At 41.2% G+C, this 15,964-nt stretch overlaps 1 protein-coding gene across 1 annotated transcript in view; it reads right to left on the bottom strand.

Moving 5' to 3' along the window:
* CASTOR2 (cytosolic arginine sensor for mTORC1 subunit 2) overlaps positions 1–11,676 on the bottom strand; it is a 176,496-nt gene extending 164,820 nt beyond the window's left edge. Inside the window, exon 1 of the mRNA XM_048824042.2 lies at positions 11,231–11,676. Coding sequence (XP_048679999.1) covers positions 11,231–11,343 — 113 coding nt within the window. The 5' untranslated portion in view covers positions 11,344–11,676. The remainder of the gene's footprint in view (positions 1–11,230) is intronic.
* Between the last annotated feature and the right edge of the window lie 4,288 nt (positions 11,677–15,964).

Raw genomic sequence — 15,964 nt, 5'->3', positions numbered from 1 at the left:
GCGCGTACCGCCACAGAGCCAATCTAATATAGAATAGGATGTAGTGCAGATGTAACATTTGCTGCCAATTTTCATCAAATACATAAATAAAACTTCCAAGGAAGGGTTAACTAGTTAGTTTGGCTAATGTTGTAGTCAACTGCGGGAAGATAAACACAAGTATAGAACCTTTCCAAGTGGTAAATAATCAATCTGCACAATACGAGTGAGATGGAGATAACATTTACCCCCATTTCACAGGTACCGAAACAGACCAGACACAGATTCTCTGCACCAGAGCTCTGACCCAAAGCTCCTTTATACTAGTCCAATGCATGAGAAGCTAGAGCCTGAGCTGGGCTCTAGTTTAAGATAGCAGCCTTGAAAATGCTCTGCAGCATATGCTAGTTTTTACAAGCATAGGAACTAGGGTCATGCAAAATTATCATAAGGAAACTCAAAGGCCCAAGAAACTAGGAAGAAGGCAGCTTCCCCTCCCCATTCTTATAACTCCAGCCTTTCTTTGAGCTTCCATCTCCAATGTCAATGGTGAAGTTGTGTAATCTCAGCTGGAAAATATTTTTCCATTTGTTAATGGAGATTAACAGCCATACTTAATGATACTGGATGGAAAGTAATACCAAGTGAAACACACTGCGAGGATATCATCCAGTGATATCAAGAACATCTCAACATGCCTGTGTGATAACACAGAACCACACACAGCTCAAAGTTACACAGAAGTTTACTTCTACTTTTTTGAATAGCATTTTGTATTGAAGAGGTCTGACTCCAGACCTGGAGCTGGTACAATAGCACTAGATCCCAAGGCATCACGATTCCACTACGGGATTCACTGTCAAAGACCTGAGTGAGACTCCCAAGTGGTTCTGAGACATTTATGCTGATCGACTTGTCTAAGCTTGTACCTCGTCACTCTGTGTTTTCCAGAGAAACAATCAAGTCAGGTGCCAGGTCAACCCACATTCTCTCTAACCTCCTCGGCAGTCAATTGATATGACTCTGCTCAGTACTTACAGAGAGATTTGTTCATGGCAGTCATCAAGCCATCAGAATATTATGACATCTGCATGTCAGTCAGACACAAAGCGAAAAGAAAAAAATATTTCCTACATCATACAAAAAGGTGTAAGTATAGATTCAACGAAACTCAACAACACTTTGTGAATTACTACGCCTCTCTGATACATCCTTTGTTGTGGGAATCATGCGCTGTGTTTGCAGGTAGATGGTCATCAGGATTCTCATTGTTCTATCCCATTACTAACTAGCATCTTCCTACACACAATGTAGTTAATCCCAACTCCACACTGCACTGCAGAAACCCAGAAGAATGTGTTCATTTTATTCACAGGGAAGCATTTTCAGCCTCTGCTGATACTGCTAACTTTTGCCCCCAAATTTAGGCCCTCCTAAAAATACCAGTACAAAATAAATTGATGTCTCAATGTATCTTTCTTTGGTCCATAGACAGCTAAATACGTATTTTTAAAGGCCTTGCCTCTAACTCTCACCCACAGTACAACCATGTACTGCTTTAGTAGAGAAATAAATAAGTGTGCACAACTTCATACCATGCCTAGGGGAGCACACATGAGCGATCCAGAAACGCTGTTTAAGACACGGTCTGGCCTGTGAACGAGACCAGGGGATAGGAGTATCTCTCTACCTTAAATATTCATATGACCCCCTCCCCATAGGCCCAAGGTCACACAGAGGTCTGTGGCAGAGTAGGAAACTGAAGCTGGATCTCCCGAGTTCTAAGTTGATACCCTGACTAATGGGCTGTCCTTCCTTCACCTACAACCGGAAGGAATATTCAGGTGTTGCTGTGACCAGCGTATAACATTGCCAAGATCCTTTGCAACATGGTGCTATTTTGAAAAACCCTGGGGCAGAAAAGACAGTGACGTTGTCCCAGATACAGTTTTATAAAGCCAGTACATTCTTTATGACTTGTTACATTCGGAGACAGACAACCACACCTGAGTTTTAACTGGCTTACCCACCTCCCAGCTTGTAAACATTCCTATTTTTAGTACTAATACCTGTGAATCCCCAGCCTGCCAGAACCAACAAGAACCTCTAGGTTCAGAAATTCCACTGTGAGCAAGTAAATCAATTTTTTTTTTAAATCAACCCACCTATTTCAATACTTTATAAGGAAGACTTTAAAGCTACATTTTATGACAACTTAGCTGGCACTGTTTTGGATACACCATTAAATCTCTAGCAGAGGTGCCCAAACTTTGCAACAATGAGAAAAACACCCACAATGCATTTGGAATCACATTTATTAAAAAAACCAAACACAAATCTACACTTATATAAGCAGCTTTTTCCTATCTTCCTTGACACCTCAGTACAGATTGATTGTGGAGTTCACTGACAATGACAGTCTGCAATTGCTCAGTCCCACCTGACATCTCCCTGTAGTTACAGTGTATTAGGTTAGTCTGCATCTTAAATGAGGCTTTGCAGCCATGTTTAGCTTACTCAATTGGTCTATCATGATTGAAACACGCCAGCTTTCTGTCCATCAAAACAAGCAGGTCCTTAGAGATGCATCCAATAAAGTGAGCTGTAGCTCACGAAAGCTTATGTTCAAATAAATTTGTTAGTCTCTAAGGTGCCACAAGTCCTCCTTTTCTTTTTAGAGATGTCTATAATACAGTAAGTGTAGTTCACCAAAGACCCCCCCAAAATGATTGCAAATAGTTTGACTACTGCATGAATCTAGACTTCATCATTTCTAGATTCTGCCAGCTTGAGCTAAACAGCACTTTTGACACCTCAACATTACCAGCACAAGCCTTCTAAGACGGACTGCTAAACTGTAAGCTTTCATTTAATCTTTAGTTACATATATTTAACAGATGAAAGTGAGGAAGTGAATTCTGGCCTGTAAGGCATTAATGGCTTTATTTAGATGGCAGAATAAAGCTTTATATCAAGCAGTACAAGATGTTTATTATACATAAAACCTCAAAAGTGAACTTAGAGTCCAGTTGCAATGGCCAGTACAGTAAGTTTTGTATAGAAGGTCTGGAACGAATGGGAAATTGGTAAGATCTCTTTCGCAACCGAACAATCTTTAGTGCCTTTATGCTATAATGAAACATGTTTGTTTGTTAATTGTTTTCTCTTTTAATAACTATATCTTCTAATTAGTTACACAAAAGCAAGTTGAGCTCTGGAAAAGAAAGATCTTTCTACTTAAAAATGACAACTGCTACTTACAAGCTTAGCTCTGCTGATTTTAAACTGAAATGAATAGAGTTATTTCCTCACTAACATTCTTGTTGTGTAATTCTTCCTTTACCAGCATTCAATTATCAGCAGATCAGAGACGGAGTTTACTAATGTTGGCAATAAACAAAAGAACAAATCCGTACTGTGTTTCCTCTGAAAAAAGAAACGGCAATGCTTGTCCAAAGGTATTAAAACAGTAACACTGAGGCATGCGAGATTAGCAGGAAATGATGTATTAAATAAATAAATGTATTAGTATGCCCAGCAGATAATTCCACTGTAAAAAATAGAATGGTTTATATTTTTATAAAACGGAAATGGGGTATGGTCAAATAGGTCTAGACCTTAAAAACTGGACCTAATCTAAACTATATATACATTGAGGGAATAGCCTATTGATTCTAAAAACTGTGTCAATAAACAACTTGACAACATTGTCACTAAGAAGTCATCATAAAAACACAACAGTCACAGTTCATGTAAGACAGACATGGTGGGTGAGATAATATCTTTATTGGACCAACTTCTGCTGGTGAGAGAGACACGCTTTCGAGCTTACACCCAGCTCTTCTTCCAGTCTGGGAAAGTAAGGCCATGTCTACATTACCGCCTATGTCGGCAAAACTTATGTCATTCAAGAGTGTGAATATTCCACCACCCCTTGAGCAACGTAAATTACACCGATATAGGCAGTCATGGGCACAGTGTTATGTCAGCAGGCGAGCTTCTCTCGCAGACATAGCTTATGCCACTTGCTGGGGTGATTTTATTATGCTGACGGGAGCGAGCTCTCTCCCATCGTTACCGAGTGTCTGCACCAGATGCGTTGCAGTGGCATAACTGTATGCTTCAGCACTGTATATGTAGACACAGCTTAACCCAGAACATCACTGCTAAATATGAGGTGGAACAGACTGTTTAGCATAAATAGTTAACATACATTCCAAAGGACAATTCAAGGTGAAGTGGCCTGTTAACATCCCTCCAGTCATAGGAAGGAAAGGAAACGGGAGGGAGCAGCTGGAAGAAGGGGTTGTTAGGGGTTTACAGATTGTTGTAATAAGTCATAAATCCAGTGTCTCTATTCAGTCCATGATACGTTATACAATATTGTTGTTCTGTTGCTGAAGATTCAGACATCCAACCAGCAGAGGGAGCAGCTAGAAATCAGAAAAGGTCACATTTTTCATTTCCAAACTCACCATCGTCCATCTGAACACTTCCAAGCGTTGAACAAACATTAAGCCTAAGAATATTTGAATGAGGTAGGTAGGGTTCACACATCACTGGGCATTTAACTTACCCTACTAATCTTGCATCTCACACACCAAGGAAATGCAGTGATGCAAAGCAGCAGCTGTGTCAATGCAAACCGTTTAGGATAGAAAGTGTGGAAAAATACCAGATTCATTTGAAACGACAGTGGGAATTTAGATGGTCAGAAGGTAATTGTCCAAATTCAAATCTAGAGAGAAGCCTGTGTTTAACAGCCCTAGTCAATGACAAAGATTGGTCAGAACCTCAGTTTTATTTGATGCCTGGAAGACAGCATCTCCCTCCAGCAACACAATGCTTCATGGCACAAAGCTGGGGATTTGAATGTTTCAACTGAATTCCATCCAGGTTCTAGCTAAGTGTTCCTCCCAACTTCTTAGGCCATGTCTACACTACCACTTACATTGGCAAAACTTATGTCATTCGGGGGTGTGAAAAAACTCCTCCCGCAAGCACCGGCATAAGTGCCACTGTACACAGAGCTTCTCCTGCCACTCGGTGGTGGTTTAATTATGTTGATGGGAGAACTCTCTCCTGTCAGCACAGAGTGGCTGCACACAAGATCGTGCAGCTGCGCCGCTGAAACCTCTCTAGTATAGACATGACCTTCTTACATGGCTTAACTTGCAAGGTCTGACAGGATTCATAGGTCAAGGCTTCAGGCAATGGTAACAAACAAACAATGACACGCTGGCAATATGTCAGAAGAATAGAGGAAGGGAGGTGGATGAGAAACAATGTTTGTAGATAAATTATTAAAAGAAGACCAGATCAGCCGGGAGGAAACCTGCTATCTTCAAGGTCCTAAGATTATAAACACTGGATAATCTCCTCTAAGAGCCCTCGATGGAATTTACCCTTCACAAGCATAAATGGCTGCTATTCCTAGTTACAGAGCCATGTTCTCCAGCTGGCCAAGTGAAATTCATTCTCTGCTCCTGCTCACCCCAAACTTGCCTGCAGTGTAGTGGGTGCAGAGTCTCTCCAGCTAAGTTCAGTACTGTACATAGCCAGTGCTCTTGGCAGCAATCAGAGCATGCAGATGCACATGGCGGAGGGCTTTGGGGAAAATCGCTGAACTAGGGAGGACCGGGAGGAGAAAAGAAGCCAATTCTCCATGAGCCTTTAATGCCTAATCTAGCTACCACCCCCATGCCTCAACAATGTGTGGTCATAGTAGATAGTGCAGGAGATAGATTAGACTGATAATTCATAGTCCTTACATTTTTGATGTCACACACAGGTTTACAATACAATGAAGGCACATAGGTCCTTGAAAAATCTCCTCCATACCAATATTCACTGGGGGGGCTGGGCGGAGGGAGAACCCAAACAAGCCCAACCCCCTCCCAACGTTTTGGGATTAAATGTACTCTTTTATCTGTAAAAGCCTTTTGGTGACCCCCTAGAACATGGGTTCTCAAACTGGGGGTTGGGACCCCTCAGGGGGTCACGAGGTTATGACATGGGGGTGAGGGAGTGGGGTGTCGCAAGCTGTCAGACTCCACCACAAACCATGCTTTTCCTCCAGCATTTATAATGGTGTTAAACTTATTTAAAAAGTGTTTTTAAATTTATGGGGGGGAGGTGGCACTCAGAGGCTTGGTATGTGAAAGGGATCACCAATACAAAAGTTTGAAAACCACCGCTCTAGAACCTACAGAATTATGGACCTGGAAATAAGAGTCATTGAGTAGCAGTAAGAACTTGCCTTTGGATTGAAGATCTCTGAAAAGTTGACAAAAGTTAGACACTATCTCGCAACATGGAATCCGACATAAGAGGGTGACTTTCCCAGGGTTACAAAATGGCAGATTTGGAAATGGACCACAGATCTCCTGAATACCTGTTCCTAACATCTAGAACATGCTGTAGTGTTCCCCCAAATGACATAACTGGATACATTTTAAGATATTCTTCACGCTACCACATCACAAGATCTGAAACTTATAGTGTTAAACCATCTTCCATTAAATTATCTCCAGCCAAGACATTTATGAGAAAACAAGTGATAGTGCAAAGAAAAGACATTTATATTCAAAAGCACCAATAAATTGTTCATTTGCAGGCCTATTAAGATTGGCTCAAAGAATAAACTCACATCTCTTCTAAAAAGCTCCCTCTATTTAGTTTCCCCAATGAGAAACCAATTTAGACACATATGTAGTTTGTTGTACTTGTCTCCTTTTTACATTTTGAGTAGCCGAAGTTTAAAAACAAAAAACCCAAAATAAATCAATAAATCTTTTGGTTTGTAAACATACCCTCCACCCCAAGTCAATACCTTTCAACTTCACCCTGATTATAAAGTAATGTTATTCTAGCCCCAAATTGGACCCACACACTGGTTTATTTCACTCTTTACTACTAAACCTTGGCAGCAGAAAATCAGGCAACTGATCGGTTTAGAAATCTTTACAGAGACTCAATAGATTAATCCCATCAATATTACCTACCTCATCTCAAACTAATTTTTCTTCTGGTCGCTCTTGATTTTGCATTTGGGAGCTGTCACATGGTCTTGCATGGCCAGTATCTCAGATGAGGGGTTTGGCAAGGTTAAAGATCATCTGATGCTTACTTCACCCCTCTTGAAAAACCAGCACCCATGAATTATCTTTTTAATTAGCTGTTTGAGAACTCAGAAGGGATGTGGTACATGTTGACCTATTGACCCCTGAAAGTTGATAGTTTGAAGCCTGTTCAGAAGCCACAAATATCAAGAGCAATAAACACATAGACACACATATGTACACTACACACACACACACATATATATAAACTCTTAAGACATTATAAAATTGGATTGGATCATGAATGATAAGAAGGGAGGGACTTATAAACAGACTAATTATCATGATTCCAGGATGAATCTTTTCTCAAAAGGTTTGGGAGACATCCACCACCACCGCCCTCACCCCCAGATGTCTCACACGACTCAAACTCAACTCTGTGACTGTATTTTTACACTCATTCAAAAGACAAGATACCTCTGCCTTCCTTCTCTCTGTTACCTTCCTTGCTAATGCTTAGAATGTGTATTTAGATTCTAACTCCTGGACAGGAAAGGAGGATGTAATTAGAACATTTGAAGCAGGAGGTAAGCAAAGGTGACAAACGGGGCAACGTATCAACCAGTGAATAGGTATTATTAAACTGAAAGCCCTCCTATAGATCACTTGTGGTGCATCACCTCTTTGTAAGAAGCAATTTAATTTTTACCACCGCAGCAGGAATGGGAGATGAGGTTGGGGGGTATTTGGTGCTGGTGGAATGGAAGCTGTTCTTTATTCCACACCACACAGCTAAATGTGCACGGTGCTTTGCAGACAATAATGTTTACCAACAAAAAAATTAATTCTTTCAAGCCTAGACATGATGCAAAAAATAGAGCAGCAAACAATGGGGGAACAACAAAGGTAACAGCAGGAAAATTATGTTGATCTCAGTTTTGGTATGTGCAGACCTCAACTGTGCCATTAGAAATACATGATCCAGATCTTCATCTGGTATGAATCCCTGTAAGTCTACCAACTTCTCTGGAGTGTCACTGATTTACACCAGTTAAGAATGTGTCTCATATTTCAGTGTAGCTCCACTGAAGACAGTAGGCCTAAAGAGATTAACATCAGATGAGGACCTGGCTCATAGATATATTTTCACAGCGTATATTATCTGAGAGCTCTGTTATTTACCCTTTGCCCATCCGCCATTTCAAAATTAACATTTGCTAATTTTAAAACACAACTTGTAATTTTTTTAAGGCCTGCCTCAGTTCATCCCACGTTTGGCCTGGGTCTCACCCTTTCATTTTATTAACTACCTTCTCACTCATGGCCATAAGATTACTTCCACGGTTACTTCTTTTTAAAAATAAATGTGTTTATTGTAATGTGAGCTCAAGTAAAAGAATAATGAATGCAGGCCTGAGAGCTGGGGTGGGCTACAAGTGGCAAAAGGCCAGCTAAATGGAGGGATCTTTTTAGGAGAGATGTGACCTACTCTCTCCCTCTTCCCCCCTGCCAAAAAAATTATGCTATTCATAAATTGTTCCAACCATTCCCCTGAAACAATGGAAGGATTTCACAGGGTCAGATGTATGCTTCATCACAGAATTCACCACACGTTCACTCATCTTCCCCCAGAATGAGAATCTAACTGTGAGAGTGAGTCTGAAGAGCTCAAAACTACTGATCTCAGGATATTGATCATTTCACTACTAGGTCCCTGGCTCAAATCCATCCCAGACCAATGTGTACCAAAGTCATCACCGCTTAACGACAGTATGGCAACACAGGGGAAGACTCACGCTGAGGTCTCACTGGACACCTACACAGATAGCAAAGGCTACCATTGCAACTGGCACCTTTAATATCTCTGCACAAAGGTTTAATGGTTGTGGAGGTTCAATTCCCTACTCATCCTCCGGATTGGTCACTCCAAACTGAGGTTCACGTAACACTAGTCAGAACTCTGTCCTGTGAGTAAGTAGAGAGCTTTGGGCTCATGATCATCAAGCCACCGTCATGTTCACTTTAAAGAAGAACAGAACGGGGGAGGGGGAGGAAGTGTGTTAATAAATCAACCCAGTTATCTGCTCCCACTTTCATCCCTGATTTCATTGTGCGGGCTACCTCCATCGGAACAGAAGCTCCTTGGGGCAAGGACCTTGGTTTCCTAAGCACCTGTGAAGCATGGTAACACTATACACAGAAAACACTACTTAAGGAGTGCGTCACCAGAAGAATGACACTACACTGTTGCCACCTTCTATCCCTAAATCCCTACCAAGAGAAACATATTCATATATATATATTTTTTTTTTAAAAAAAAAGAGGGACTGAATAAAATATTTTAAAAAACAAAGCATAAAATCCTCCCCAAGCAGAGTTTTGACCCTGAAAAGGGAGAAGTGCCAGAGACTCCACGAGGATTCTTAGGAAATTTGCTATTGCTTCTAATTCTACGTGGAAGGCACTCTGAAACCACAGTGATGGGTGGCAGTATGAAACCTGAAGGTAGATAAAGTACTAATCAAAATGCAAGATAAAGTACTGCACACAAACGCAAGAGATAACATATTGCAACCCTAACTCTATTCATGGTTGCCCAAGAAATGCAACTTTAAGCTGGAAGACAACTGGACAATTCTTGAACTTGAAAAATAATCTGTTTGTTAGGAGCCACAGATTTAAAGATTCAAAACGTGGACTTTAACATAACATAAAAGATTAATAATAATATTAATACCTCACCCACCTTGTCTCTCTAATATCTGGGACTAACAGGGTTACAACACTGCATACAACAATGGAAGACTTTAATGCTGACATGAAGCATCAGAAAACAAAGTGACTTGATTAGCAATTAAATGGAACAAAGGTTAGCAGTCACTTTTAATTAGTAATGAAACCGTACATTAAAAAAGACATTTAAGATTTAAGCCTTTAATACCCTATTGAGTATTCAGAGGCTGCAGTAAACAAGGTGCTCATATATATTACACTGCAAACAATGCCAGTGTTGAGCCAACTGGAATGAGCCACAAATCAGAGTGAAATTTCAATGCAAGAAGTTTAACTGTAAGAGATAAGGGACTGCAATCAAATTACACCACAAACAGGTCCATTCATCCGTAAGCATTATTGAAGAGAGCAGATTGAATTACAGAATGGAATGAAACCATTTAGAAAAATAATGCTAACATTCTCTCTCCTCTTGCCTGCAAAAGTCCCCTGTCTTTAAACATAAATGCTATTTGGGATGATTCAGTGAAGAAAAGTGAAACACAAATTATCAGGCTCAGAAAACAAAAAAAGAGTTTGGATTATTTACCTCTCACTCTATCCACGTAAACCAACAAAGTCAACAACCTGACTAGATTTTTATATAGCTATAGTATGTATTTGCAATTCAAACTGTTTTTCCTTTGAGGCGCCTTGGCAGAATACACATGTATTTTTACAGACTGGCCAAAATAATAATAATAAAAATATTCTCACACACTGCCTGCCACTGCATTCTTTTCCCCTTCCGATACCTCTCACAAACCACAACGCTTAATAAATAAATAAATAAAATACAAGAGTGTAATATTGCAACAATGCATGCACTTCAATCCCTCCTTACTCCAGAGTACTCGGCATTTAAAAAACACCCTTAAAAGAGCAAATCGTGTAAGGGGTGTTTGTTTTAAATAAGTGCTGGGGGTTGGGGGAACCACACCACTCCTCCTCCTGCTGCTGCTTCTGCTCTCGTCTTTGTTGTCCAGACCGATCGCCTTTTTATTTATTTACTTTTCTTTAAATTAAAAAACAAACTTTCCATGGCTTCCCCTCACCCCCCTGCACATTCCCCACACCTGTTTTCATTCATCCATTCATTTACAAGGAGCAGCTCCCCGGCGACATATGCATGTTAAAAGCACAGAACAGCAAAACAAGGGAACACAGATGGAGGTTTTCTTAAAACAAAAATATTTTTTTAAAAAAAAGCAAACAACAAACAAAAGAAATAAAAACCACCCTCCCTCCCCCAACGTTTGGAGACAACGAAGAAATATATGCCAAGGAACGAAGTTGGTTCCGCCCCCCCCATCGCTATCCTAGCTCCTGCAATGGAATTAGCCAAGAGAATCGGATCTCACTTGCGGCCTCTTTTTGTCTTTCATGTTGCTCCCCTTATTTATGTGGCTGGCACTTACCTGGTCTTGGAGGAAAGGAAAGCAAGTTTGATTAATCCATAGGTAAACAACTGGATGCTCTCCTTGGCTATGCTGGCTACTTTGAGCCGGTGCTCTAAAATGTGGAGCTCCATCTTTTCCTTTTTCTCATTTGTAGTTCATCTGTGCCTGGGTCCAAGTTTTTATTATTATTATTAATAATTTTTTTTAAATGGGAGGTTTTTATGATTAATTTTCTTCTCCCCCTTTAAGACTCCAGGAAAGAGGAGGGAGCGGGGGCGGGGGTGGGGGTGGGGGGAGGAAACCGAGGTGAAAGTTAGAGAGAGGTTTAAAGCAAGAGAAGACGGGGCGAGGGGGAAGCTAAGCAAAGGACCAGAGGCAAAAGGAGTTAAAGGAGCTCAGAGGCAGCAGAAGCTCCAGAGTGCAGAAAGCAGCTGGTGTTACAATGTAACAAACAACTTGCCACTCAAACGGACCTCCACTGGGCATGCGCTCTCCGGTTGGTGCAGGCTGGGAGTTGTAGTCCATTGGGGGGAGGGACCCTGTAGCCTCGGGCTGCCATGGGTTTGTTACAGACAGGGAGCAAAGGGGTCTCAGGCGTGTTTTCAGACCTCCCAGCTGAGTTATGGGAGAGAGGTGGGTTTGAGTTTTATTCTGCGGCAGTTTTGGAAGCATCTTCCCCTGGATTTTGTTGTAGTTTTCAGCCGGCTGACAATGCATGCACATGCATATATACTCTAGACCGGGGGTCGGCAACCTTTCAGAAGTGAAAAGAAAAGGAGGACTTGTGGCACCTTAGAGACTAACCAATTTATTTGAGCATAAGCTTTCGTGAGCTACAGCTCACTTCATCGGATGCTCACGAAAGCTTATGCTCAAATAAATTGGTTAGTCTCTAAGGTACCACAAGTCCTCCTTTTCTTTTTGCGAATACAGACTAACAACGGCTGTTACTCTGAAACCTTTCAGAAGTGGTGTGCCAAGTCTTCATTTATTCACTCTAATTTAAGATTTCGCGTGACAGTAATACATTTTAACGTTTTTAGAAGGTCTCTTTCTATATATCTATAATATATAACTAAACTATTGTATGTAAAGCAAATAAGGTTTTTTAAATGTTGAAGCTTCATTTAAAATTAAATTAAAATGCAGAGTCCCCCGGACCAGTGGCCAGGACCCAGGCAGTGTGAGTACCACTGAAAATCAGCTCGCGTGCTGCCTTTTGTGCCATAGGTGGCCTACCCCTGCTCTAGGGTGATCAGCTGTCCTGATTTTATCGGGACAGTCCTGATATTTGGAGCTTTATCTTATATAGGCGCCTATTATCCACCACCCCCCGTCCCGATTTTTCACACTTGCTGTCCAGTCACCCTAATACACCCACTCCCTCTCTCTCACCACATATACACAGACAATTCTTGTAAAAATTGCTTCTACACTAATGGTCCCGATTCAACAACAACAAAAATTACACAAGTGGTCCTACGGACTGCAATGGGGCAAGTCCCTTATGTAAAGTTAAGCCTATATGTAAAGCAGTGGTTCTCAATCTGCGGCCCAAACAGCACACAGCTGCGGCCCATGTGATAGCCTCAGGGACTTACAGGTAGTCTGTATACGGTGTAGATGCAGGCCACGGAACTCACAGAGAGCTGCATATGCGGCCCACAATGGTAAACAGGTTGAGAACCACTGATGTAAAGTAAGACAGGGCCTGAAAGACGGCTAGAAGATGCCACTAACCAGAAAAGCCAGAGGTGAGAAGAATTTGGAGGCTTTAAATAAGAAGTTATGACGGCATTTCAAATCTCATCAGCTTATTCCACAATCATGTTTAACGTGTGTCACTTGCCTGCTCCTACACACAGCCAAAAATATGTGATTTACGTACAAATACTAAGGATGCAGCAAGTGCTATGGATGCAGCAATTAATGTACACACTGGATTTCAAACCATTCAATCAATCATATAAACCACTACGGGAGTGGCGCCTTTCATGTGTTACAGCCCATACGTGTAACATAGAGAACATGGGATCATCCCCTGAGCCAGATCCCACAGACTGTCCCATTAAAATCAATGGGACTACTCAGGTAAGTCAGTCCTCAGCACAAGGAGGGAAGGAGTTGAAGGACTGGACCCTTGAAACTGAGAGTGCGTTTCAACATGCACCACTTCACAAGCCATACTGCACTGAGGACGTTGGGATTGCATTTCAGTGCATTCCCTGGACTTCAGTGGTACTCCAGGCAGGCACAGGAGTCTGCCCACACAGAGCCCATCGTGGGTCTGCCCTGTGCTGTTCTCAGCATGGGATCTGGTCCTCAAAGACTGATCTGAAGCTCTTTGAATGGAACGGCTCCTATTTACTTCCATGGGCTTTGGATCAGGCCCTGATCCTGCAACAAACACCACCCCCACCTAGTTCTTATGTAGTCCTTTTCAGCAGTAGATCACAAACTACTTGAGAAAGGAGAGAATAAATCATTACCCCATTTTACAAATAGAGAAACTGAGGTACAGAGAGATGAAGCGACTTGCCCAAGGTCATCCAGCAGGCCTATAGCAATGGAAGCCAGCTCTCCTGAGTCCCAGTCTGGTGCTCTATTCACTAGGCAACACTGCCTCCAAACATGGATACAGGAAGTCTGCCTGTGCAGAAATCCTAGGAAGACTGGAATGAATTAAGCATTAAAGGCCTGATTGTGCTCCCGTGGCAAAACTCCTATTGAGATCAATTGTGCGGGATAAGCGCTAAATCCCAGATCAATCAAATCAAGTCACCCTTTAGTTCTCTCTGGAGCAGAATTTCACTTCTTTCCACTGTGCAGCATGCTGTGTGTCATGGGACCGCCGAACTCCACCCTAGAGCGGCAGCCATATTTTAGTGGGGCTTTCTTTTGATTTTGTCACACACAGAAAGGCTTAAGACACAGAAACTTCCATCCCCAAGCACTGTGCAGACCAATGTCCAAACCTATAGACAAGTATCATTCCATCAATCGCTGAAATGCAGCTAACCCCAAACAAAACAAAAATGGACATTTCAGAACAGGAAATGAATATTAACAACAATGCCTAGCTCTGATATAGTGGTTTTCATCAGTATATTTCAAAGCACTTTAAAAGGAGGGCTACAGCATTATCCCCATTTTACAAATGAGGAAACTGAGGCACAACTATTCCAACTAAACCTGCAAAAAAGGAATTCTCCTTAAGCAGGATGCAATTACCCAAAGTGAAATTTCCCCAGGTTTAACACTATGTTCTTTAAAAATGGAATATTTTTGATCCCATGAGCTACCCCTACTCCAGAGTACTGTAGGATTATATTATGTAGAGACTTTAATCCTTTGAAGTTCCTTTGATGTCATAAACCCACCAAAGTTACCCCTACTTAGTAAGCAGAGATGCAGTTATCTGGTACCGTTTAAGGATAGATTTCAGTATACAGTATCTAAATTCATAGCCAATACATCCTGTTTTCAGGAAATAAGTCAAGCATTATTTAGAATGAAAGCCTTTCACATGATTTGTCTGATAGCATATTGCTGCAAACCTCTGTCCACCTCCTTCTCATTCTGCAGAACAGTGTTGTTTTGATCTCACCAACAGTGTCTTGACCTCTAACTGGGAGGCTTATCAGCTTCGGAGATCTAAAATTAGTATAAACAATATGAATCTTAAAATGAACAATGCAATGACAATTTTACTATCTTGGATTAATATGCTCAAAGCAGGTTTAATGAGGTTTTGTAAAGGGCTTTGAGATCTACTGACAAACAGCTCTATATAAGTATTATTATTATTCATTCCTTTGTACTAGTGTGTACTTTTCCATGGTAAATGCATAGACCATGCACTGGTACAGGAGATACACACTGCATTTGAAGAAATACTTCACATTTCTATAGCACTATTATAAACCCTGTGTCAGTGTGTGTTTACGTGTCCCAATCTACAGAGGACACAAGCGAGTAACAGTCCTCTGGTACAGACCCTGGCTTTTTAGCTTAGGCTACGGAGACGCATGCTTTTCGCTCAGGAGGTCTCCCCAGGTGACTCCCTGATGTTCGCCAAGATGGAAACCATCAATCTATTGTTGAAATGGTTTATAGCATTAACTAGTTTATTTTCAGATGAAAAGTACTTACTCATTATTGTGGAACACTTTATAAAAGTTAAACAAGTCCCTCAGCATCCAAGTAGGATTGTGCCTATTTTACAGATGGGTAAACTGAGGCTCAGAGTGGTAAACACCACAGCCAAACAGATCTCATGGGCCACTGCCCTAACCACTAGACCACATGGCCTCGGTGAAGGTGTCTCTCAGACAAATGAATTGGGGACAGTTTATGAGCTGCAATGTTGTACTGCAATTACAATTAGCCTCTTCAAATAAATTAATTCTTTAAGAAAAACCTTCCATAAAAACTCAAAAAATCTTCCCCAAACAATAGGTTCTGGGCTTACTTGTGAAAAAAAAGCCATTTAATTGAAAAGAGCAGTTTATCGGGCTTATTTCCTTGTAGCAACAAGAGACCTTTCAAAACCTGATTGCTGCTAATATGCCAGTGTTTCAAAGTGTTTTATTCAACTATCCAATAAGATAATGAAGACCTTTAATTTACTGTTCAAGTACTAAATGGGTTGAACAGGTCAGGCATTTCTCGCCCCCAGGGTGGCCGAGATGAGAGTTGAACTTCTCTGATGCAACATCGCTTGAGAAACATGCAACTGTTCCAAAAGAAGAT

The sequence above is a fragment of the Caretta caretta genome, chromosome 17 (genome assembly GCF_965140235.1).
Source record: "Caretta caretta isolate rCarCar2 chromosome 17, rCarCar1.hap1, whole genome shotgun sequence".
NCBI classification, from domain to species: Eukaryota; Metazoa; Chordata; order Testudines; family Cheloniidae; genus Caretta; species Caretta caretta.
Note: the sequence above shows the minus strand (reverse complement) of the source record. Positions and strands in the feature narration are given on the sequence as shown.